The sequence below is a fragment of the Eulemur rufifrons genome, chromosome 30 (assembly GCF_041146395.1).
Source record: "Eulemur rufifrons isolate Redbay chromosome 30, OSU_ERuf_1, whole genome shotgun sequence".
Lineage (NCBI taxonomy): Eukaryota > Metazoa > Chordata > Mammalia > Primates > Lemuridae > Eulemur > Eulemur rufifrons.
This window is the reverse complement of record NC_091012.1, coordinates 64,202,161-64,226,963: the sequence shown is the minus strand read 5'-3', so window position 1 is coordinate 64,226,963 and position 24,803 is coordinate 64,202,161. Positions and strand designations below refer to the sequence as shown.

General features: G+C 37.5%; 1 protein-coding gene across 1 annotated transcript in view; it reads left to right on the top strand.

The window, feature by feature from the left end:
* The window catches only part of IL1RAPL2 (interleukin 1 receptor accessory protein like 2), a 498,076-nt gene extending 482,179 nt beyond the window's left edge, over positions 1 to 15,897 (top strand). Inside the window, exons 8-9 of the mRNA XM_069464229.1 lie at positions 2,246 to 2,416; positions 15,200 to 15,897. Coding sequence (XP_069320330.1) covers positions 2,246 to 2,416; positions 15,200 to 15,897 — 869 coding nt within the window. The remainder of the gene's footprint in view (positions 1 to 2,245; positions 2,417 to 15,199) is intronic.
* The last annotated feature ends 8,906 nt before the right edge of the window (positions 15,898 to 24,803 follow it).

The window sequence follows — 24,803 nt, the reverse complement described above, 5'->3', positions numbered from 1 at the left end:
AGGTAAAATTTATAATCCAGACATGTTAAGTGTTAAACACATCCAAGACATCCAAGTTCTTTGTTATAACTTGGTTTGGAATATGCAAATATAGAAATACTGTTCTAGGGGAGAGTCTTTTTAGCATTGAACAGCAATATCAGTATATAGGTAGAGTCAGTAAGGACAGGACCAGGATTATGTAAATTTAGGCATGTTTGTAAGGCAAATAGCCACAGGATGAGCAATGGGACAGTAGTCTGGAAGGTCTGGTCAGATTGGTGAAGGTGTCAGGTAGCTATTACAGATGGTGAGCTCATAATAAATGCTCAACAAATTATTGTTGAATGACTTAATAAGCAGTTGAATTTAGGGAGGTTTGTGAGATAGGAAAGTTATAAAAGTCAGAGCAACAAGGGTTTAGTCTGACATTATGGAGTTTGAGGCAGCAACACTATCCACCAAGAACAATGAAATATCTTCTGCTCATAAGAATGGAGCTGTTTGTCCTTTGGCCTATTTTATTCTTCCAGCTGTGTATCATCGGCAGCTCTGAGTCCCAGGTGAGTAATTATAGCTGGAGAAAGTCAAGGGCCTGCAGGTGCATCCTGCACTTGATTGGAACAAGGGCAGAGGTGCTAGGATTACCAGGAGGTTCTTCCATTAGCATTGCTTATGAACATTTTCACTTCCAAGTGGAATTTTATGCACAACAGTGGAATGTGCCCAATTTGTAAGCCAAATGATCTCCTCAACCATCCAGGGTAGTCCTTCATGTGCATCTGCTTCTAGGCAATCAAGTAACCCAACCAAGGTTTATGGAAGCCTTCTGCAGCCAGAGGACATGCTAAAGAGTATTAACCCTTCTTCCCGGTTTCAGGCACCATCTTAACATAAATAACTAGAGTCCCTTTTGTGTTGGGGTGGTGAAGGCTGGAATCTTACTAGAATTAAAACAACATAATCCTACCTCGGGTATCTGTGGATGGTCAGGGAGTTCCATCTACTCGTAAAACAGAGTATCTATATTTCATTGTGTGTATATAGTTTGTTTCTCCTTTGGCAGATAGAACCAAATCATGGTGTAGGTAATGGTGTGGGTAAGTGAATGGCTGCTTCATTCTATAAATTACCTTTTGGTCAGGTTTTAGCTATATTCTAATTAGATCTGTTTTAATGGAAAATAGTGATGTGTTTTAGAAACAAATCCTGAAATGCTTACCAGTCTTTCAAAATTATTATTTGGAAGTAGCTGGGTTTATTTATAGTTCCACACGAGTCTATGCTCACTACATTAACTTTTAAAAATAATTTTTCTATACATAAGGGAATTTTGAAAATCCAACTGTAACTTTTCCAATGTGACCTTCTAAAACCCATGGGGACTAATATCTTGAATAGCTGTGTTCATTAACATTTTGCAGGAAAAAATGCATGCATACATGCACATTTTCTCTTTAGAGAGACTGGCTCCAAGCCAATACAGCAAAGGAGGAAAAAAAATACACTCACAAAACACAGTTAACTCCCTGACTAAATGTGTGAAGGGAAAAACCTAATTTGGCAGTACTGGAAGGATGTATATTTTGAAACAAAGGCTTCTTTTGGAAGCTTGTGTCAAATTAGTTGGCCATGGACTGAACAAGAATAACAGGCAGTGCACTTGTGTGAAAACCCAGCTGCTGTCTGTGATATTTGGTAATGAACTGCTTTTTGTATATGAAGATGACTCTACTAAGCAACTGGAAGTATGGCATGTGCTGTGAGTAGTGTCTCCAAGAGTGAGGCTGGATTATTCCAATCTTCCACACTCTAGGGCTCAGCCCCTGTTGGATATTTTGCACATATTTGTGCAAACAAGGTATGGTCTGTGACCAAGTAACAGAGCCAAGCCAACTGGCACATAAAGGGTTCAAATCCATGACTTTGGCCTATTTAGTCCTGCATTCAAACACGCTGAGCTAATCATTCACACATCATTGAACGTCACAAATGTGTATAGTTGCTGAAAGTCACAAATAATAACTGTCTGTTATTCCATTCTGACTATAGGTGGATCACTGCCTAAGAGTTCAGTTCATATGTGACAAGAATATTTTGAAATGGATTAGATTTCTTAGAACATGGCATGTGACTTATTTTTTTCAATTATTAAAGACAGTCACTAATTACTGTGCTATCCCAGCCTGTTAGAATTTACAGACTTTTAGTACTTAAAGTTAGCCTGCTAATATTTACAACCCTTTTATTGTTCTTTATATTTCAGACAACAAGGAATATGATGCCTATCTCTCTTACACAAAAGTGGATCAAGATACGTTAGACTGTGACAATCCTGAAGAAGAGCAGTTTGCTCTTGAAATACTGCCAGATGTCTTAGAAAAACACTATGGATATAAACTCTTCATCCCAGAAAGGGACCTGATTCCGAGTGGAAGTAAGTACTTTCAAGTTTTGTATTTAAAACATTCCATTTCTTTTAGCAAGTTATATGAAAGCTTCAAACATCAGAGCTAAGTACTTAGACAGTTGTTTCTCACAGATTTTACTGAATTCAAATTTCTCCCCAATGCCTATGTTCTGACTTTCTACCATATGAATTTTTTAAAGGCATTCTCACTTATATTTTAGGTGTGGTTTCTAAATTGTGCCTTAATGATATTTTTTATTATATTGCCTTAGCATTCCGAGAAAATGATCCTTTAAAAAAATCTGTAAAACTTAGTTAAAGCCTTTTCAGTATGTTTCAGTTCCAAAGCTGGTCTTCTGTCATTGCACTTCTACTTATACCTACAATCATTGTCACTAATAATTATGAATCTATGCCTTTCAATCTTGTTACTTATTATGCCTTGTCACTCATTCCCAGATTTATGGAAAAAATCCACTTAAAAAAAGGTATATGAGGCCATTGCGTACAACACTGTCACTGTGTATTTAAATTATTTTCAAGAAGTACTGTGGGCTTGAATGCTACGTTTAAGTTATGCTGCATATTGAAAGCTACATTTGACCTTTCAGAATAAATTCAGATTCAAGTTAAAATATGTACTTTGTTCCTGTTAACGTTCAGAGTGCATACATGGTAAAAATGTAAGGAGAATACAGAGAAGCCTGTGATATGGTCCCTGCCCTCAAAGAGCTTAAAATGCCATTGAGGGAACATAAAAGTGTTAGAACTCATTTACGTATGTGTCTCTGTTAATATCCTTGAAAGAGGAAAATTGAACTGGTAACTACAAATCAGAACATGTTAATTTAAACGCAGGTGATAATAAGATAAAAAAGCTTCTATTTCTAGTACTTGACAGCATATAAAATACTTCCACATGTTATTTCATTTCATTTTTATAATAGCCCTGTGTAGAGAGAGAGCGGGTATTTACGTGCACATCATCCAGGAAACAAAGCCTCAAAGAATCCAAGATCAGACAGCAGGCAAACAGTAGAGCCGGGTGTGGAACCTCGATCTGTTTGACTTTGGTTCTCACTCTGCTGGATCATGCTGATCCTCAATACCATTTCTTTAGATTATCAGCAGTCCACCATGGTCACCAGACAGGAGACAGATGAAAACAACCGAGTTGTAGTTGTTCATCTCTTTTCTTATGGTGCATGTGTATGTATGTATGTTGGTGTGTGCAGGTTAGTATGCACACACACACACACACACACACACAGGGAAAGAAACAAAGAAAACAATATTTACTAGTCCATCCTGTCCCACAAATGCAAGAATTCCCCAAGCTTCTTCCTATGGTCTTAACTGTTTTCTTTCTGGAATCTCCCCCATCTTCGTGGCTTGAAATGCCATCCTCTAGTGATTGATTCCCCAGGGAACATCCTGATATCTTAGAGTCATTTTTTATTCTTCTGTGTCTTTTTCCCAAATCCAGTGTCCCCTGCCTCTTTTTCATTCTCACTTCTACCATCCTAGTGTAGGCCTTAATTAGCTTCCTCCTGAGATGTTGATTATCTGTTTACCTTCCTTATCTTTCCTCCCATCCATCTAGCCCCTCTAATATCATGTACACCTCCTTGATCATGTCATTTCCATGTTCAATAAACTTGAATTGTTCACTGTTTCCTACAGGATAACATCCATAACCCATAGCTAAACACTTCTACAATCTGCTGCCAACCCAGATTTATCTCCTAAACTTGTCTCCTACAATTTTTTCTACTCACACCTTCCACTTTAACCAAAGTGTGCCTTTGATATACATTGTGTGCCTCTGTGATGCTTCTGTCCGTGTTAACCTTCTCTGCCTTTGCAAACCCTATTTATCCTTCTTCATATTATTGCCTTTGTGAAAAGCCCATAACAATCTCTCCAGCCCTAGAATTCATGGTGTATAATCACTTGTTTGACAGTGAATTTTGTACTCCTGTGATATTTTGTATTAGTTTATAATTTTATGTAGCTTTCCATCTATTTATGTCTTATCTAGTCAGCAAGATAATAAACTCCATGAGGACAGGGACTGTATGTCATTTATCTTCATACCCCTATTGTCATCTAGCAGAAGACTTAAGCCCATTATGTGCTTCATAGATGCTTGTTGACTTTAAACAGTGTTAGTTTAAGACAAGAGGAAATAATGAGAATGAAATAAATAAGGGCTTAAATTTTTACATGATCATATCTGAAAGGCCTTTTCCCTTAACAAGGTGAATGTGAAACTTAAAAATCATCTTTCTACTAAAAGAAAAAAAAAATGTGGGTAATTCATAAAAATAATCTGAGTCCTTAGAATGAGAAAGTAAATATATTGCTTTTGTTTTTTCAGATATTAGAAAGAATGCCCACAAAACACTCTTCTACTATTTTTGGCCTAATTCAAAAGATTGCCATGTGTTTTTTACCAGGAACATTTCGTTAAATGTAGAAATTCTGCAAAAATCTGTTTTTAGAGTGATAATATCCTAAATCGTATTAAGGTAATATCATTACCAAAGCAGAATCAATATTATATGTCAAATCATCTTCAATAGGACTCAACATGGTGCCAGCATTTCCACCTTCTTGCATTCCATAGTTGTTGGCACCACAATAGGCAGTCTTTATGAACCCCAACAAGTGACTGAAAAATGTCCATCTTTACATCTGAACATTTCAACAATAATTATCTTTGTTCTGAACTGGAAAACAGTGCTTCACCATTATACACATTAGAAAGGGAAATGGAGACAACATGGAATACAGGTGATCCGCTTTACCTAAGACTCAATAGATGACACTTGCTTATTGCGTAATGAATGAAGCAGATACTGTGAGTGGGTGACAGTGAGACCCAGACAGCCTGAGAATGAGAAAGATGCAAAGTTGTGTCCTCTTAGAGCTCCATTTTGATGACCTGACAGATCAGTCAAATCAACCCACTGTATCAATTTAGCCAAACAGCTGGTAGAGTATTTTACACCTCATTGAGGTTATTTGGATAAATTGACTGAGATCAATTAGTTATTTTGGTACATCATAGACTGTCTGAAAGTCCTCCTTGAATATGGGGTATGAGGCTTGCATAAGCCATAAAACTTCCCCAACTCAAAACTACAAGATTTTAATTGACTATAACACACTGTATAAAAGATGATAGGAGGAAGTCACCTAGTTTACCTTGACATTTAAAAGAATTCAACATAGGACAGGCGCAGTGGCTCATGCCTGTAATCTCAGCACTTTGGGATGCCAAGGTCGGAGGATTGCCTGACTAGGAGTTTGAGACCAACCTGGGCAACATAGCAAGACCCCATCTCTACAAAAGAAAAAAAAATTTAAAAATCAGCCAGATGTGGTAAGTTCATGCCTGTAGTGTCAGCTACTTGGGGGGCTGAGGTGAGAGGATCACTTGAGCCCAGGAGTACAAGGCTGCAGTGAGCTACGATTGTGCCACTCCACTCCAGCCTGGGTGACAGACACCCTGCCCCCCCACAAAAATAATTCAACATAAAAACACTCAAGACAATGTCATCAGAATGGGAAGAGATTTTATAGTACATAGAAAATCATTTTAATTTTCTTTGAAATTGTGCCACCATTGGACTGAGCAGGGGCTGAGATCTGGTGTCCTCAGTGGTACACAGGAAGACTCCTTTTACAAGTAAGCCATTTGGGACAACTATGCAGTTTTTAGATGCAACCACTGGAGGGTGTTTGATTTTAATCCTTCCTTCCTGAACGAGGAAATTCATGTTCTCTGAATTCCGATTTGCGAGTGGAACCTGCAGAGGCTCTTAAAAAGGCCCTTTGACAATTTTTCTTTTCCATCAACATTTCAGAGCTAGCTGAGCAGTCACCATGTCACGATTAACGAGTTTTTCCTTGGCATTTTTAGCACGCATTCAGGAAGTCGATGAAGTATATGAATAATATACTTGATTTACACATGAATGACAGAGTAGAACATTTTGGACTTGGTGTATGTGTGTTATTAAAGAAGCTTCTGTGGTCTGTATTTGCAGCCATTGGTACAGATTTAACAGCTTATACTATATAAATATAGATACATTCCTGAGGGGAAAAAAACCTAGTTACAGTATTATAAGCTGTGTTTGTCCCTCACATCTCATTTAAAACATGTTGACCTAAGACTACTCCTTCCTCCAAAAACTAGCAATGAGGCTTTTGAGGACTATAAAAGCAGACTTCATAAGATCATTCTCGATCTATAACAATAATTTTCTACAAATCAAATTAATGAAATCTATGACACAAACCTATTCATGTTTACTGTCTTCACTTTTGATGTATCTTCAGTCTCTTTTGCACCACTCATACAGTATTCCAACTTAACCTCATCAACACACAAACCTTTCCAATGCACACAGTTTCAAAAGTACATGAAAATTTCTCTCTCTCTCTCTCTCTCTCTCTCTCATGTAAGCAAGAGTTCTCAAAAATACTGAATACAAAAATGTCACTTTCCAAGGTGAGCTGGAGGTGTCTTTACCCTTCTCACACACCCTACCAGGGACATGTTGTTCTTTAGCCATCATGAACCAGCAGAGATGGTGAGATTTGATGCAAATATTTTTCCTAAATGCTGAAACTAAGTCTTCCGATCGGGACATTATTTTCCTGGCAGTGACTACCTTTCCATTCTTGAGCCTGTGGCTAGGATCTTCCTTATGTTTTCTCAGGTTGGGTGCCTAAATGTGGCAAGAATTCCTACTTTCCAGTAAAAGTTTGGTATGTCTCTTCCCAGACTAGAAACATCTGTCCCTTAGAACAGTAAAAGCAACTTTGTTGCCAACAGGCATCTGAATGTCAGAAGTGACAGGCAACCAAAAGAAAGCCAGATAGAAAACACCCTACTCAAACTGCCTAGAGACACAAACTTGAGAAGTAGAGATTTTCTCACCCCTGCAGCTGCTGGGTTTTGTGGTGTAAAGTATTCTACACAGAGCACATTGTGTTCATGGGGCCTAGTGGATCCTTGAGGAATGAACAGATGTGCTCTGAAGCTGACATGTGACCAACAGAACCCAGCTGTGCAATTGAGATCCTGAGATTGGGGACATTTTTGGATGAGTACCATTTAGGCTCTTGGGCCCATCTTATCTCAGTGTTTCTGTAGAGATTAAAAAACATAAAAATATAAAAGATTATTGAATCAGGCTGTGGGCCACTAGTCAGATGGAGAAAATAACATTCTAAGACTAAAAGTAGAAAAAACTCAGTCCTGCAGTTTTTATTTCCCGTTAATAGAAATCAACTAAGACGCTTAAAAGTGCATATGCAATATTTATTAATAACTATAAATTAAGCCAGTTCTGCCTGAAGCTTTAGAAAAAGGTACAGGTGTCTAAGTAGACTTTGAAGAGGAAAAAATCCTTCAAAGATTTTTACCTCAATTTCCCTTTCTATTCATAGGAAGACTATGGAGATCTATATGTGAGTTATTCATGCATGATTGTACTGGAGAAATACAATAGTGAACTAAAAATACTATTGTGCTTACAGTTGATCGACCATGTCTGTTAAAATTATGTTTGTGAATTTGGCCTCTTAAGTATCAAATTGTCTTTTCATTTGTTTCCATGCTCAGTTTTCCATGAGTTTCTCTCACTCAAGAATCCTAGGACGTCTTCAGTAACTTAAAGGAAAAATTATAATGTCTGATTAAATTCTTGCATTTGCTAGACTCTCCTTACTGGTCTAATCTTCGGTTCTTTAATGCTTAGAACTAGGCATGTGATTGTGCTGACAATGAAATGACAAATGACTGGAGAATACATCTGGTGTCAGATGATCCCTAGTCACTTCTGAAGTGAGGCATGCAAAAAAACATTTTTGTACATGGATCTGTAAGTGTTCATTGCCAATAGTTCCTCTAATAGCTAAAAAGACTGGACACCATTCAATTAAGTTATCCTTGGGGAGTAATAAAATCCTTTCCAGGCAATCCAATGTCTGTGACCTAAAAAGTGTGAGGCAGGAGTAACATGTACAACCATAGAAATTTAACAGATCGTGTGAAATTTACTCACATAGAATAAAATTGATGCATCCACCGTCCCCTTCATGTTAGAGTCAAAAGAGAGAAAACTGTACTCCAATATGCCCAGAAATATACTGAAGTCAATGGACTGAGGTTTCTCATAAAAGTGTTATGTTGAGGTTAGAATCTATTATGTAGAATTTCAGTCTAATATGTGGGTGGCACAAAGAACAGGCATCTTCAAAAAGAAACATAGTGGAAGACCAGGATAAGATTAAGTACTAATGGAAACACAGAAAAGACTGTGTGAGTAGCAAGTGGCTTTGTTCCATATTCAGTAAGGTTGCACTGGTAGAAATTAGTTACATCTACAAGTTTTTAGGGCTTGAGTTGAATGGAGAAGAGAAGAGAGGGAGGACATTTTATAGGCTCTCTTTTTTGCTACTTTCCTTTTTTTCTTCTGTCAATATTCTTTAAATAGTTCCCCTTCCCTACCCCTATTCTCTGTGAGGAGGTGAAGAGACAAGAGAAAGAAGATAGATATGTGGATAGCATTCCAGAGTGGATTCTTCCCACTATCACGTGTCCCCTCCTACCCACAGGTGAAATGGAAAAGCAAAAGTAAAGGGCTCATTACTAGAAAGATAGCCTCTAAAGTCAAAGCTGTAACTAAACAAAGTCCCCTGCACTCACAAGGTCTCAGAAAATCCATGTTAACTGCTGAGCAAACTACTAATCAGAATTACTTAGGACCTTTATACCAGTCAAGAGAGGAAAAAAAATCTCCTGGCTAGGAAATTTAGCCCAGCTAACTGTGAATTATCAAGCCAAGGACTTGGAAGAGAAGAGGGTAAGGAAGGTTTTTGCGGGGCAAGGAATGTCACATACAGTTAGAAAGGCCCCCTGTATACACACACACACACACACACACACACACACAGAGACACCTGGCTAAATAAACATTGTGTAGCCTCAATCTCTTTGGCAGACAACAGAGACAGAGTCATACATCTGCCAGAGGCAGAATCAAGATCCAAAAGCTTTAGCAACATCAGCCAAGATAAGAGTCGACCTCTATAACTCTTCCGATAGGCTAGTATTTGGCATCATTATTTATGATCCAGATAGTATTTTCAGTGAGACTACATTATAAAGTACCTACTGTAGGCCTCTAATTATACCAAAGGTCTGATATTTTTCCCAACTATGTAGTGGTGAATAATATACTTTTCTTTGACACATGGGAAACCTGTGTGGGCTTGATTTTAAGTCCTGATATAAAACCTATAGATTTGATAAATATCACTGTTGATAGCTATCAGTTAGCTAATGTTCACAAAAATTTAGTGGAGCATGATCTGTTTTGATGCCCCCTGTCTCATCCTAATGATGTGTCTTTTTAACAAATACGTGCTATACATAGCTGTGGGTTCTTTGAATCTGGCAAAGTAATAAACTATGCCTTTGTCTACAGGTTATTTGTCTTTTAACTTTTTTAAAAAAAAATGCTACATGCTCCTGATAATAACCCTGATATAAGTGGAAGTTTCAACACAAAAATAATTTATAAGGAGATAATTGATTAGTTTGAGAAATCAGATGGTGAGTAGGCAGTAGCAAGGCCACATAGAAATTCGTGAATATAGAGTTTTTTTCTCCCTTGTTCTTCTGCCTACATCTGCAGCAAACTCAGAGGCTTGAGAATTAGGAGAGTATTGAGTTCCTTTGGAAAAGTACATGCATTCCATGAGAAGAAATGTCTTGAGGCTGCCATTCTTTCTGCTTCTATTTTGTCTCTTTATTTCCTCTTTCAGTTTGCCTTTTTGCTTTGTTAATAAATGGCATAATTTATTTTCAAGTCCATTTTCTAGATCCGATCCTATTTTTCCTCTAAATGTACCAGAATTTTGTTTTATGCAACTGTCCCTGGAAAAGATTTTAAAATTGAATTTGTTTTGTTTTTCATAAGGTTTTAGGCAGTCACTTTCCTTGTTTCCGACAATACCGATGATACTGGCATGATCTTTTTTTATTTCTCTAATAGGTACACATTTCCCAAAGAGAGTCTAGTGACAATGTATTTTATTCTAGAATATTATCCTAACTCTCTGTCAACTCCCAACATAGACAAAAGAAAAAGTGTCCTTGCATTTGCACTTATAATGTGAAAAATGAATTTATACCAAATTAAGTACCCCAATCAAAACTATGTTCAAGGAGATTTTTTTTTCTTTATCTGATTGTGAAGATCACAAATAGTTTAAATGTACTTGGCTTTGTTTCATGTCTAATAATCTGCTGTGGTTTCACAGAATTGTCTAGAGAAACAGAAGACTATCAGACACAATCCCCTTTGGTCTTTTCTGTCATCAGAAGTAACATCAAACCAAAATTTGCAAAGAAATGACTTAGTGACCTTTTATTTAAGGGATATCTTATATTTTTATGTGCAAGAAAAGAGTCTTTTAAGGGATTCCTGCTACTCAGTTGCTAAATTTGCCTGAACAAGTCAGGGCAAGATTTAGTGAGTATTCATATGTGCTGTGGATTTAGGGATTTTTTTTTTTTTTAAAAAAAACGTTTCTTTATTATCTCTTCGTGGTAACAAGCTTTTTAAAACATTTTCTGAAGGTTTCTAAAATGTCTCCCACAAAACCACAGCCCTACCAGGGCAAACCCCACTGCCTGTCAGAGACTACGCTAACTGTGAACTAGTAATGTCTTAACTTTATACCTGTTTCTGCTTAGTTTATTTGGAACTTTTCCAAACCTAACCACCCCTGCTTGGTCTCTAATTCAGGGGTGGCAAACCTTCTCTGTAAAGCTCCAGATAGTTAATATTTTAGGCTTTGTGGATCATATATGGTCTCAGTTGCATCATCATCTTCTTCTTCTTTTACAACTCTTTAAAAATGTAAAAAATCATTCTTAGCTCACACAGGCCATACAAAACTGGACATGTGCCCAATGGATCAGGCTCCAAATCATAGTTATTGGAGGCAGACATGCAACCCCAGGCTGAAGGGGGATTATTTTGGGCACTTGCTTCGTAGACACCAGCAACAATTCCCTGGCTAAAGGTTAGCAAGTAAAAAAAATATGAACTGTCTATTTGGTCTCTTCCTCATTTACTTATATTTTCCTTGATGGCTAGTTCTTGTTTCTTCCCCAAAGACAAAGACAAAGAGAGAAAAGACTTAAGAAAGGAGGGAGGAAGGAGGCAGAGGGAGATAAGAGAGAGAAGGAAGGAGAGGAAGAGAGGGACAGACATAAAGAAGAGAAAGCAAGCAAAGAAGCAGGTAGAAGAAAAAGAGGAAGAAAGGGCAGAAAAAGCAAAAAAGAAAGGGATAAAGAAAAAGGTAGAGGGGGGAAAGGAGGGAGGAGAAGAGAGAAAAACAGAGAGCGAGCCAGAATATGGAAGCTAGGGCACAGTCTCTCCTTCTTTTCCTTAGAGCCAGGCAGCTCTTAGAGGCACCTCCCCAGCTGCTTTCAAACATTGAGGTTGCTGCCCAGCCACTGATCACCATCCCAAGAAGTGAAATGTGGGCTTCACATCTGAAAACTTCCACTTGGTTTTTCACCAAGTGAAATGGAACACGAGATTCAGGGCCCAAGCAAATGGCTCATGTTTTCTTTGGGACATTTGGGCTGTGTCTACCCAGGGAAAATTTTGATGTACTGACTGACTGACTCCAGTGCATATGATTAATGTATACATAGGGCAAACCAGGATAATTCAGACCTTTTTTCTTCCACAGCAGGTTTTCAGCCGGAATTATCTGGATGGTTGCCTCAACTCTCCACTAGGCTTTGCCAGGATAAGCACAGCCAGTGTAGTATGTAGGAGACAGGGACCACTCCCTCTCTCCAAGGTTCCCTTCAACACCCACACCCTGTGCAGCTGAGTGGAGTGGGATCTGTCCTGACAGGCCTTCCTTCGGGGGGCAAATGTAAATTCTGTCTAATGAGTCTCTGAGAAGCCCCAAGAACCCTAAATGTTGCATTCTGCTTAGCTGTCAAATGGCAAAATATAATATACGGGTAAAGGAGGAGAACCACACTAATGGGGAAAAAATGTTACCCTGGTCTCTCCCCCATCCCGGAAAGAGGCTAGCAAAGCCAAAGCCCATGAGATCTCAATCACATGAAATAGCACATATGTGTATAGTTTGTCCTATGACTGTGAACACCCAGATTGTAATTTTCTTTTAAGTGGAGACATGTATAGATCAAACTTGAGCTTTTAAAAGTCTAGTTTAAAAGTACATTTAGACTACATCTTAGCACACAGAAATAGTGTTGTTGCTAGAGGTACACCTTATGTGACAGAGTGCTCCTGACAAGGGTTTGTACAGATCAATTTTTAAAATTATATTACAAGCTGCCATTAGAGAGGGACAAATATTACTCAAAGTAACCCCTTGGTAAATTATTCTGTAAAGAATCCTTCTATAAATTTAATACTTTATTTATTTTTATTTCCAAGTATTATGGGGGTACAAATGTTTTTGGTTACATAGATGGCTTTTGTAATGCTCAAGTCAGGGCCCATCTCCTCCTCCCCCCTCCCCCCTGCTTGATTTCCTTTGAAATTTACTTCCCTCTCTGCACATGTGTGCTTATCAGTTAGTTCCAATTTAATAGCCAGTACATGTGGTGTTTGTTTTTCCATTCTTTAGACACTTCACTTAGGAGAATGGTCTCCAGTTCCATCCAAATTGTTGCAATTTGTTGAAAAATTGAATTTAATAAATTAACTTGAAAAAAATTAACAATTAACTCATAATTCACCTGGTAAAACTGTTACTTTAATAGACTCCTGCACTGATTTTCATAGACTCCTGCTCTTATACAGTGGTTCTGGGTTTGGGTTTTGTTCTGTTTTGTTTTGTTTGGGAGGAAAGGTGAAAAGAATCCTGGGAAAAATGCATGATAGTTTATTTCACTGTATCTTACAGATCCAACTTCTAATGATGAAGCTTCCCACATAACTTCTTTCTTTTTGGGAGCAGAAAGAAAGGAAGAAAATGAAGAGTCAGAGCTGTTGATACATTGGGATAATATTTTTCCACTCTATTGAAACTTTCTACCTTTCCTTCCATTCTGTTTCACCAGTTCTCTAAGTGATAATTACAGAGTGATAACTTCCCCATTGCTACTTGTGTGGTGTTTTTTGTTTTGTTTTATTTTTGAAGATTTCACTGCTGATTTTTCCCCTTGAATACGTAATCTCTAAAATAAAACACTCTTAAGAATAAAAAATTCTTAAGAGGTTCCCTCCCAACTCAGAAATTGCCTTATTCCTTAGATACAGTCATTGTAACTACTACATGAGAAAGTTCTGAACTGTATTAAGTCGAAACCTAAACAGCAGTAACAACAAATTGTTAAATGGGCGATTCTATGTGTATCTCTTAAAAAGTTTTTTTTTTTTTACCTGTAGGGTGTGTAGAGAGTTTGCTCATTTTCACTTGTGGAAGTTTTCTTGCTACCAAGTGGTGAAAATAAACCCTGGAAAAGAAAGATCATCTGTAAAATATGCCTTCTGTAAAACAAGTTTCTCTTTTCAAATGGCTTGTACCAGGCTGTTTGGTAGCCCCACGCTATGTGCTCGATGTGACTCCTTGAAAGCAGTCTGTAACCTTGGGCAGATTTGCAGTGACAACTGTTGCTATGCTTCTGTAAGCACTGCTTCTGCTAGAGGGCACTGTACATTAGACGAGGCCTTGTGCTCTGCTTAGTAAAGACAGCTCTCTGGTGCAGCACCTGTGTCCAAGTCTCCATTTGTTAACACATGTGTGCGTTTCCCTTTTTGGCAGATAAGACTTTGGGAAGCATGATTGCAAAGGGATTATTCCATGAGATAAACAAATCTAGAGCTAGCTGAGTGTTTTTCTGCCATGCAAAAGCCATAACATATTCGCCTCGCTTTCAGAATTGTCCCACAAAGTAGGGCAAAGATTTACTTTTCACTTGGTAGAATCCTCCTCCTTCACCGTTCATTCCACACCATCCCCCACCTCCAGTTCTACCCTTCACTCTTCCTGGGAACAAAAAGCAGCTGGTTCAAATTAAACTCATGGGCACATGCCACTTCCCTATCTCCAGCTTTGAAGGGCACAATGGAGAATCTAAGTTTGCAAATGACAGAAGGTATTCTGAGAAACAAGCTATGATTCTAGAAGAGACTTTTCCACCATCTATGTATCACAATTATCTCTTAAGTAGTTAATATTCAGGGCCCCTCTACTTGTCTAGTAGTTGAAGACTAGGGGTCATATATACAATTAGTATTTGTCATTGAAAAATAAATAATAAAAAAGAAAACTAGAGAGGAAAACCAAACCAAATCCATGAATGCAGTAACCCTGAAATTTATTAAAAGGCTCCATTTCTCTCTTTTCATCGACCCATTGATTGCTTGTTCATTTAGAGTACTAGCCTGGAAGCCTGCCTTCAATTAAATGATTAAGTAAACAAAAGTCACTAAAATGCCACCTAAGCTATGACGAAGCCAGAGTTTGTGTTAACCAGCAGAACACTGTAAGTAATGATGAGGATAAAGAAAATAAGGATCATAAGCAGTGGTGTTTTTTTTTTTAATTTTATTTTTTTGTCCTTAGGGAAACAGGCTTTTTGAATGTGCAATACAAGAAAAGTAAATGCAATGGACTTTAGTGAAAGACTGGATCTTTGCTATACTAGAGTGCAAACCTGGTTCTTTAAAGACTGGCAGTGTCTTTGTTTTACTCTTTCTCTCTTTCTGTGATTTGTAGCATACATTGAAGATCTCACAAGATGTGTTGAGCAAAGCAGAAGACTTATTATCGTGCTAACTCCTGACTATATTCTCAGACGGGGATGGAGTATTTTCGAACTGGAAAGCAGACTCCATAACATGCTAGTCAGTGGAGAAATCAAAGTGATTTTGATTGAATGTACAGAATTAAAAGGGAAGGTGAATTGCCAGGAAGTGGAATCATTAAAGCGCAGCATCAAACTTCTGTCCCTGATCAAGTGGAAGGGACCCAAAAGCAGCAAATTAAATTCTAAATTTTGGAAGCACTTAGTATATGAGATGCCCATCAAGAAGAGAGAAATGCTATCTCGATGCCATGTTCTGGACTCTGCAGAACAAGGACTTTTTGGAGAACTCCAGCCTATACCCTCTATTGCCATGACCAGTACCTCGGCCACTCTGGCGTCATCTCAAGCTGATCTCCCTGATTTCCATCACTCAGATTCAATGGAGATGAGGCACTGTTGCAGAGGGTATAAACACGACATGCCAACGACCACCTTGCCAGTACCTTCCTTAGGCAACCACCACACTTATTGTAACCTGCCTCTGACGCTACTCAACGGACAGCTGCCCCTTAATAATGCCCTGAAAGATACCCCAGAATTTCATAGGAACAGTTCTCTGCTCCCTTTATCATCCAAAGAGCTTAGCTTCACCAGTGATATTTGGTAGTGAAAAATCTGAATTCCCTGAACAGCTACACGAGCATATGGAATTTCTGCTATACCAAGCATAAAGTACACCTAATAACAATGAGGTGATGAAAAAGTGTTTGAAGAAAAAGGCACAGAAATTGCTTTAGTACTTAAATATTTTTGTTTACATTTCCAGAATAGTGGGGGGAAAGAAGGACCTGCTTTTGTAGTACAGCACCCTGTTCCAATGTACAGTTTTGATTTCTTCCTGAAAACAAAAATTTTAAAATCCAGTTATTTTAGAGTAGGTTTTATGATACCACATGGACTGCAAGCTTATTAGATGAGATATCTTCCCCATATTTATGAATATTTCAGTATTTACATGGCATTTGAAATAAGGAAGACTTAAAGACTTGAATTTGAAAATTCTAAACTAAGTTTAAAGGGAAAAGAGAATTTCCATAGAGTTCTGAAAAATCAGAAATTTATCAAAAAAGAAATGTTAAAGCACTCCAGTTGGAAGATTGGAAAGGAAGATCAGTTGAGAAAAAATGTGATTGAAACATTTAGAGCTTCCTCAACTCAACATAATGGACAACTTCTGTAGACTAAATCAACAGCTCATAATAACAGCTTTTAGATTTATTAGGCAAGCACATCTTCTGTAGGCAAACTGGTAGGTAGGTAAACAATGTGCATTTCTTAAGCAAATGAATAGACAGGCTGTGAATTCTTTTAGGATGATTTTGAACAACTCTTGTGGCTTTCTAACTTATTTCAAAAATTTTACAACTTTGAAAACACATTTTAAAGTGTACATTTTATTGTTTGCTAACAAATTCACATTTGGATTTTTTTTACCAAATGATCTCTTGACCTGCTAAGAGTGTTATAAGAAGATGCAGGCGTCTTCCTGCTTTTCATCAGCATCGCTGGAGTTCGAATTTAAATACATATTGACTGCAAGTGTCAGCAATTGAAAAGCAGTAATACAACAGTATTCATAGATGAAGTGCTAAATCCTTTGAGTTTGCTAGTGGTACAGCAACAATTGCAGAGATTCTCATCTGCAATGTAGTTGTGAAACAGACTATTCTGTACATACACAGTGTCTGCTTGGCCATGTGTACAAGGCTCCTGCAGAAGTATCTCTACTCCCAGTGCTTCGAAGAGTGTATTTGATAGACTGAACTTCTCCATCCTCACACAGTGACTGTGACTGTACCATACCAGAAAATCCCTGTGAATAAGATATTGCCTATTCGCTGTAAGGAATGTGCTCCTATCCTAATATTTATTGTGGATTACTACTTAATGTTCTTTCCAATTGATCAAATTAGATGTGCTCTCCCCCTAGATGCCTGTGGGTGTCAATTGTTAATCAAGGTTGATTCTGGCATTTTACAAATGATTCTTAAATCATGTCCTTAGACAAATAATAAACAAGGACAAATGTACACAGTGTGTAAAAATTAAGAATTTGCCCAGCTCCTGTAATTGTGAAACCCAAATGTATAATTAATTGAACATTAGATAATATGCTTTGGTTACTTCCTTAAACATCTTTCCATTATTGATTCTTTGTGATCCATGAGTTTTGTTCAAAGTACTTGTTTCTCTGTTGCTTTTCTTTATCCAGCCGTTCAGAAAATGCATTATGCACCAACAGTACATGAAAGCTTAGCAGTGATACATGTTCATTTCACAGTGGGACAATTAGTTGTTCCTCTGAAAAGTCCTGTTCAACACAGGTAGGTGTTTCATAGATGTATTTTTTCCACTGAGAAAGGTGATTTTGTTCTGTAAAAACTATAAGTATTTCAAAATGGAAATTTATCGATTCTGAACTGTTTTCCAAGTGTTTTAAAGTTGTATTTACTCTGGTTGTTCTTTAATGCCATGTGTAATTACTAAGTTAATAATCTGCATGAAGTGAGTAGTATATGTTTAAGCGACCAATTGTACTTTTCATTATTTTATTTTTCACAGAAATCTAGATTAATTCAAATAGAATGTGCAGTGGTATTTTTAAACTAATAGTTCTGTATTGAGCATGCCAGTTCTGAAAATATAACATGGGTCTCTCTGCTTCCTTTATTTACAATGATTAAACGTGGGTAGCAATTTGAGTTGGCTGGCCACAATGTGTCCTTTCACTACTAGTAGGTACTCAAAAACAGAGCATTCACACTTGTGCTGGGGAACTTGACAAGAAACCTTTTCTACCATTTTCAGGAACCAATGTGTACACTATCTATAAAAATTTATTTCTAGATGGCAATTCAAAATTTAATTTTCATCTGAGATTTTTAAAAGATACAGCCCATAAGTATTTAGTCTAGAACATGATGTATTTTCCCAGTTATATTCACAGTGGAAAAAAATTTTTCTCCATTTTCCACTGAAATGGATTTTGGAAATCTAGAAGAACAATGGTACAGCTAGTTCTCATATGTTCATAACAAATTTATCATTAAGTTATTGTATGTAAGCACACATACTTTTAAAAACTGAGGTTATATTAAGGTGAAACATTCTGAAAATATCAGAAATGATGAGACAAATGAGAAATGCACAAAAGCAACAGATAAATAGGAAATTAAAACTACATAGAGAACAAACAATGCTCAGGAAGATGGACAATGTACATGGATTTAATTTGGCAAAATATGAAACTTGGTGCATTTGATAATCTACAGGCCTCAATCCAACTATGGAAACTTGGAAAGGTAGTTGGATGGTTCCTGAAAAGAAGATGTTTGTCCTCTCCACCTCTAAGCCTTAATTGAATTAGAGCCAGATTCGGTTCAATTTCAATCACTCATTCAAAAATATGGGTACAAAGAGACTTGCAGGCTTCTGGTAAGGTTTGGATCTAAGGCAGCATCATGCGAGAGGTTAACATTTTGTTTGAGGACTGATGGTTAACATTCTGGGGCTTAAAAGGAGGAAACGGTGCAATCAGAGGGTGAAGCATGGTTCAGTTATGAAAGAGAAGTTTATAGAGGAGTTTAAGAGGACGCGGAAATGAGTAGTATCCGAAGGACAACTTCTGCAACTGGTTGGAAAATGTTAAGTGTGAGAAAGAAGAAAATCTGGCAAGGAAGGGAAGGAGACTCCTTGACCCACTTGTGTTTGAAGGGCTTACAAGCATATGAAACCACTGATTTAAAGCATTTACTGCCTTTTGGAATTTGGTTTTTAAATAAATTGGTTGATTTTTACCAAGCGTTTTCTAGAAAAGTAAGTAACGACCAAGGGAAATATCCTGAAAATTGCACATATAAATCTTTACACTTCATGTATTCATTTCCCTAGGTGAGATACTGAACTGATAAAACCAGACTCAAGACAGAAAATAGTTCCATAGTGACCAGTTAAGTTTGAACACTTGCAATTGTTGTTGCTCTTTTCTAGGACAGAATTTAATGTTGAAAATTATCTGGCTCCAATTTGTCTATTACTCATGCATTTTTGTTCTAAGATGTCTGATAGGAGGTCACAGTGTTGAGCATTAAGGCTCTCTGATTAATGTATGGGGCAGTTTGATAAAAATAATCATTCACCTTGAACTCTGACATCAAACTTGCCTTTGTTCAGAACTGAAATCAGCCACAGGAAATTGAAAGCGGTTATTCAGCACTCCATTTAATTACTGTGATATCGGAACTTGTAAAATCACCTACAGCCATCTAAGTTTGTCTTCCCAAATGCTCACTGCTGTTTGCTCAACCACATTTTCTCCAGATGTTACTAAAGTCAATCATGAGTATTTATTGTGTGCCCACTGTGTACTGGCCACTGCACAAAGTATAATAGAAGTATTATTAAAAATTGAAGTCCCTGTTCTCAAATAGTTTGCACATCATATGCATGAAGAAAGGGGTCTTTGTAAAACACATCCCAGTGTAGGAAAAATAATATTGTACACACAGAGCAGATGAATGAAGTGGGCTGACTTGGGCAAGGGATAAGTTTGGAATAGAGGGAACAGTGGTGAGGAATGTGAATTTCCCAAGTATAGAGAATAGCACGTGTGAAGATTGAAGGAAGAATAAGTCTTATTTAGCTGATAGCAAGCACATTTGGCTGGCAAGAGCAGAAATCTGTGTGAGGACATAAGAAATAAGACTGGAAGAGATGCTGGAATATTCATCTGATAGGAGATGCACGAAGAGTTAGATAGAGGGAGAGAAAGGAGGCAGGGAGACCAGCTAGGAGTGGTGACATGGATACCCTCAGAAAAAGGCAGATCTGAGGAGGAAGAGAAATAAGCAGGATATGTTGAGTCAAAAAGGGGAAAATGAAGAAAAATACAGAGTTAATAAAGACTACAAGGATCAAGAAAGTCAATTGTATCAAAGGAATTCTTTTGGAGTGTTTAACTACCTTCTTAACTGAGCATCCTGACACTGTCAGGACAAAAATAGAGACAACACAATGATAGGTGCATTTGCTACTGGTGCAACCCATGCAGTGTTTGGAGGAGAGTAATGGTCAGGAAAGGCAAAGTGCATCTGCCAATCTGGTTTAGAAACAATAATTACATTCACTCTACTAATTGTAATCCCAAATTCTCAAAGAAGGAATTGATGGAGTTTGGTCCTTTAGGTGCCATGTTCTGATTCTATTTAAATTTCTCACCTCATTTGGATTTCCAAATTTCAATTTTTTGAGAGATTTGGTCACAAATCTAACATAACCCTAACCATAGCCCTAATTCTTTGAGACTTGGAAAGATCTGTGATATTATTAATAAAATGAAGGCATAGAAGTAATAGAATCAGAAGGAAACAGACTCCAGGAGGTGGGGATTGAGCATATTTGTCCCCGGTTCTAAAATAGATAATCTGGGTAAGGTTCCCAAAGAACAAGGGATATGTTGAAGTATGTTGGAGTGGTTAGAGGAAGTGCAGACTGGTCTTGGGAAGAACGAGGAAAGGAATTGGTAACCTGGTAAGCCAGGAACCCAATTTTCACCAAAATTGAAGGTGAAAGTGATTAGCTGGTTACCATCTTTAAGATTATGAAGGAAATTTCATAAGGGAGATTGTATTAGGGTAAGTAACTGTTGTTAATGACAACCCCCCAAATCTTTGTATTTTAACACAGTAAAAATGTATTGTTTGCTCACATCACAGTCTAATGAGGATTGGATGGGATATGGAGAGGGGCTCTGCTCCAAAGTCATTCAGTGACAAGCTCTTTCCATGTTGCTCTGCTCTCCTCCAGGCCCAAGGAGTCCTCTCCATTCAGCCAGTAGATGGGTAAAGAGAGAAAGCATGGAGGTTGGCACAAGATAACCCATAAAAATCACTCACATTCCAAGGGGGGAGCAGAGTTGGTAGGTGAGTGGGAAATGGAGTCTAGCTGTTTGCCCAGAAGGAAAAGGAAATGGGGTTTAATGAACATAGTCTCCATTACTACCATGCTGAGCAATTGTTTTCCATAACACCAGAAGTTGAACTAAAATATAGGCAGGAAAGTTATAGGAAGGAGAGCCTTTACTTTCTGAGGTAGAAAATGCCAGAATCGTTGGAGAGTGCCTGAAGATGAGTGGCCTCACTTATTCTTTACGGCAGTTCAAGCATCCATAATTGCGCTGGTCACAGAGTAGGTGCTCACATCACATTTGTAGATTAAATGGACAAGTGGATTTGGGAGCATCTGTGAAGTTTCAATTCCTACAGTCCTTCAAAAATAAAAGAGGGATATTTTTTTCAGTTGCTTCTTTCAGCAAGCATTTTTTTTATTGTTTGCAGTTTTTAAAAAAAGAAAGAAAAAAGTGTATTAGATTATCTCTCTACATCCTGTCTAGGTCTAGCATTTTAGAATTCTAAGTCAATTTGTGGTTGGAGATCAAAGTTTCTTAAGCATTCTGCCAGTCACACAAATCACTCTTCCTCAGAGCATTCAGTCAACTTAGTTCTATGAGGCCACCCAACATAGTTCATTGCCCCTAACCACATAGTCCTTTTTCCTAAATACGTACTTTATGTGCTGACTTATTGCCAACAAAAACATTGCCTTTCTTTTTTGCTAAGGGTACTTTTATGCCTGTAATTATTACATTGGGTGGAAGAATAAGGATTAGATTAAGCTACTTTACTGGGCACGGGGCTTGCCACAGTAGCAGTCCCACCAATGAATTCAGTATACAGAAATTTCCAAGTTTCTATCTTCTTTTGATATATTTTCTGGGTAGTTAATACATTGAGACCTTCTTGATAGAGTGAATATGGAAAAATGCCTAGAAAAAATTAAATGCCGTCCATTTTTACCAGGGGCAATTTACTTAGCCTTTCTGTGCCTCCATTTCCTCATTTATAAAATAGGGATACCAATAATACACATAGGATTGTCATGAACATTATGAGTTAATGTATGTGAAGTGCTTAGAACAGTGTTTGGTGCAAAATAAGAACTCTCTAAGAGTAACTATTATTATTTTATACAAAAATGGCACTTCTGACCCACTGTCCACAGGAAATGCACTTTTATTTTACTTTCCAAGTGATAGAGATTGACTATTTAGTTTCTTGTGTGATTGTCTGTATGACCAAGGACGCTCATTTTCCAGACAGCTGGCTGAGGCTAGAGGTGCATTCCATGGTCATGGAACAGATCAGAGCTAACTGGCCCAAAGAAGGAACAAACCTACAGTAACTTTGACCTCATTAGTAATGTGTTCTGAGCGAGACAAAAAACAGGACTCTCAGAACATGGATTATTCAGATTTGCTGTCCATGTTAATCAAAGTCCCCAGATGATTGCTTGATATTCTGCTTCACTTTAGCTAGGTTTACATAAGACCAAAACATCTGGATGAGAAGTGAAAAAATGCAGATGTTTAAGCCACATCATGGGAAACATCCAGATGTCTCAAATTTGGATTTGTCATTTTGTTCTTTGTTTTAAAAGAAAGAGAAGCCAAAAGAAAAAAACAAAACAAAAATCCACCATAGTTTGTCTTTTTCCTTAACCTGGGTAAAATCAAGCTGGTTTCTTGTTATGGAAGTTTAAAATGTGCAAAAGTTGATTAGGAAGCTTTTTGATAATATCACTAGATGAGCTGTGTTTCAGGAGGAGATTTTTTAAGTTAAAAAAAAAATCTGATCCATGAGTAGCACTTATGAGAGGCAATTACTTTTAGAATCAGACAATATCTTGAAGAGTTGATCATAATGAATTACCTGGGAAAGTATGGCCAGGAAAATACTAACAGTAAAAGAAAGTTTACTAAAGAAATGCCTCAGAAATATTATTTCCTAAGAGGATCTAACCCCAACTAAATGTGTGAGGAACTAAATCCCAAAGAATAAATACAAATAACTTCTTCTGTTTGTGAAACATTTGCTACCTGGAAACCAACAGAGAAAGTTGCTTAACCAATAGGGATAAGCAAAATAGGTAGCCATTTATAGAGGGTGATTTGAAGGAAATTGAAATTGATGAGGAAGTCTCAAAATGCCTATCATCAGTGTCCTAAAATGATATTAGGTGGGTTAAATCATGATTTTCCCAGGGAGTTGCCAGAATCTAGCCTTTATGATTCCACCAAACTTCTCTGTCAGGAAGGGATGCATCTTTACTAGATGACATATTAATGTAGGTATTAATGTGCAATTTTAGAACTGGACAGGGATTCAAGGCCATTTACTTCAATCCCTTCATTTTACTTTGAGAAAACTGAGGCTCAGATATCAAGTGACTTGCTCAAGTACCAAATGTTACCATGGAAGACAGAAGCCTACAATTATGAGATAACTGATGATTCAGTTTTGATGAAGGTGGAAGGAGACAGAGACAGAATGTAGGAAGGATTCAGGAATTCATGAAGGCACTGGGCACATGGGGAATGCTGGGACTACGCAGAAATTAGGAGTGGGAGTTAGGTGGACACCAAGCAGGGGAGTCATAGGAATCCCAAGATAAGTAAGCTTCACCTATGAATAATTTTGTTGATATGCATACTACTTAACACAAAAAGCAATCTTTTGTGATTGCCCTATCTTCCACAATGATTATACAGCATTAAGTATAATGTTGTTTGGGACCGGGATCAGCTCATTTGATAGCTGAAGATATAAAGGTATTAAAATAAGCTTTCCCCCAAAGATTCGAGGCATCAAAGGACTAAGCTCAAGTTTGGGAAGTTGGTTTTGATTATCAGCTGGTACTCAATTGCACAAGCACATGGCAAGTAAAACTAGCTTCAGATCAAAGTGAGTCTTTCCAGGTCTCTAGCACTGTCTTCGGCAATGTGTATGGAGAAAGTACAAATCAACTGTTCTCAAACGCTTCAAAAGGCATGAATAAAAATAAATTAGGAAAATATTCTGCATACCTGGGTTTCCCCAAGTAGAAAAAACAAAGAGGGATGTTCTCAGAGTTCCCTAGTCTTAGCTTCCATATAATGAAAATTAGGACTTTTTTTTTTAGTATTAGGATCAAAATCCATGTAATTGTTTGTTGAGTACAATTATTACATTATGATCATTTTTTTCTAGCACAGTGGAAATTTACCTGGAAATAAAAATGTGTGCATTGAAGAGAAATATAGAATATTGCTATAGAATTCAGAACTCAACCATTGCACCATACCCAACCATTTATCATTTCAATTTAAAAACAGTAATGCTGCCAGTGGAAACAGAAAACAACTTGTCAGCATTTTTTCTTGAACACGATGGAACCACAAAGCCATAGACCAGGCAGTAAAATTTGTTTAAAAAGCTCAATGTTTCAAGACAAGCCAGATTATTATGGGAGATATACTGTAAACTACTCATCTAATTTATTTTGCACTGATGCCAATTCACATGAAATTAGCTTTATTGGTTTGAAAGATTTCTTTTTTACTTTCCTTTCCTTTCCTTTAATGTGAGCAAACCCAGTTCTGAGCCACATTGTGGAGGATGAGGGTCATCGATCTTCCTC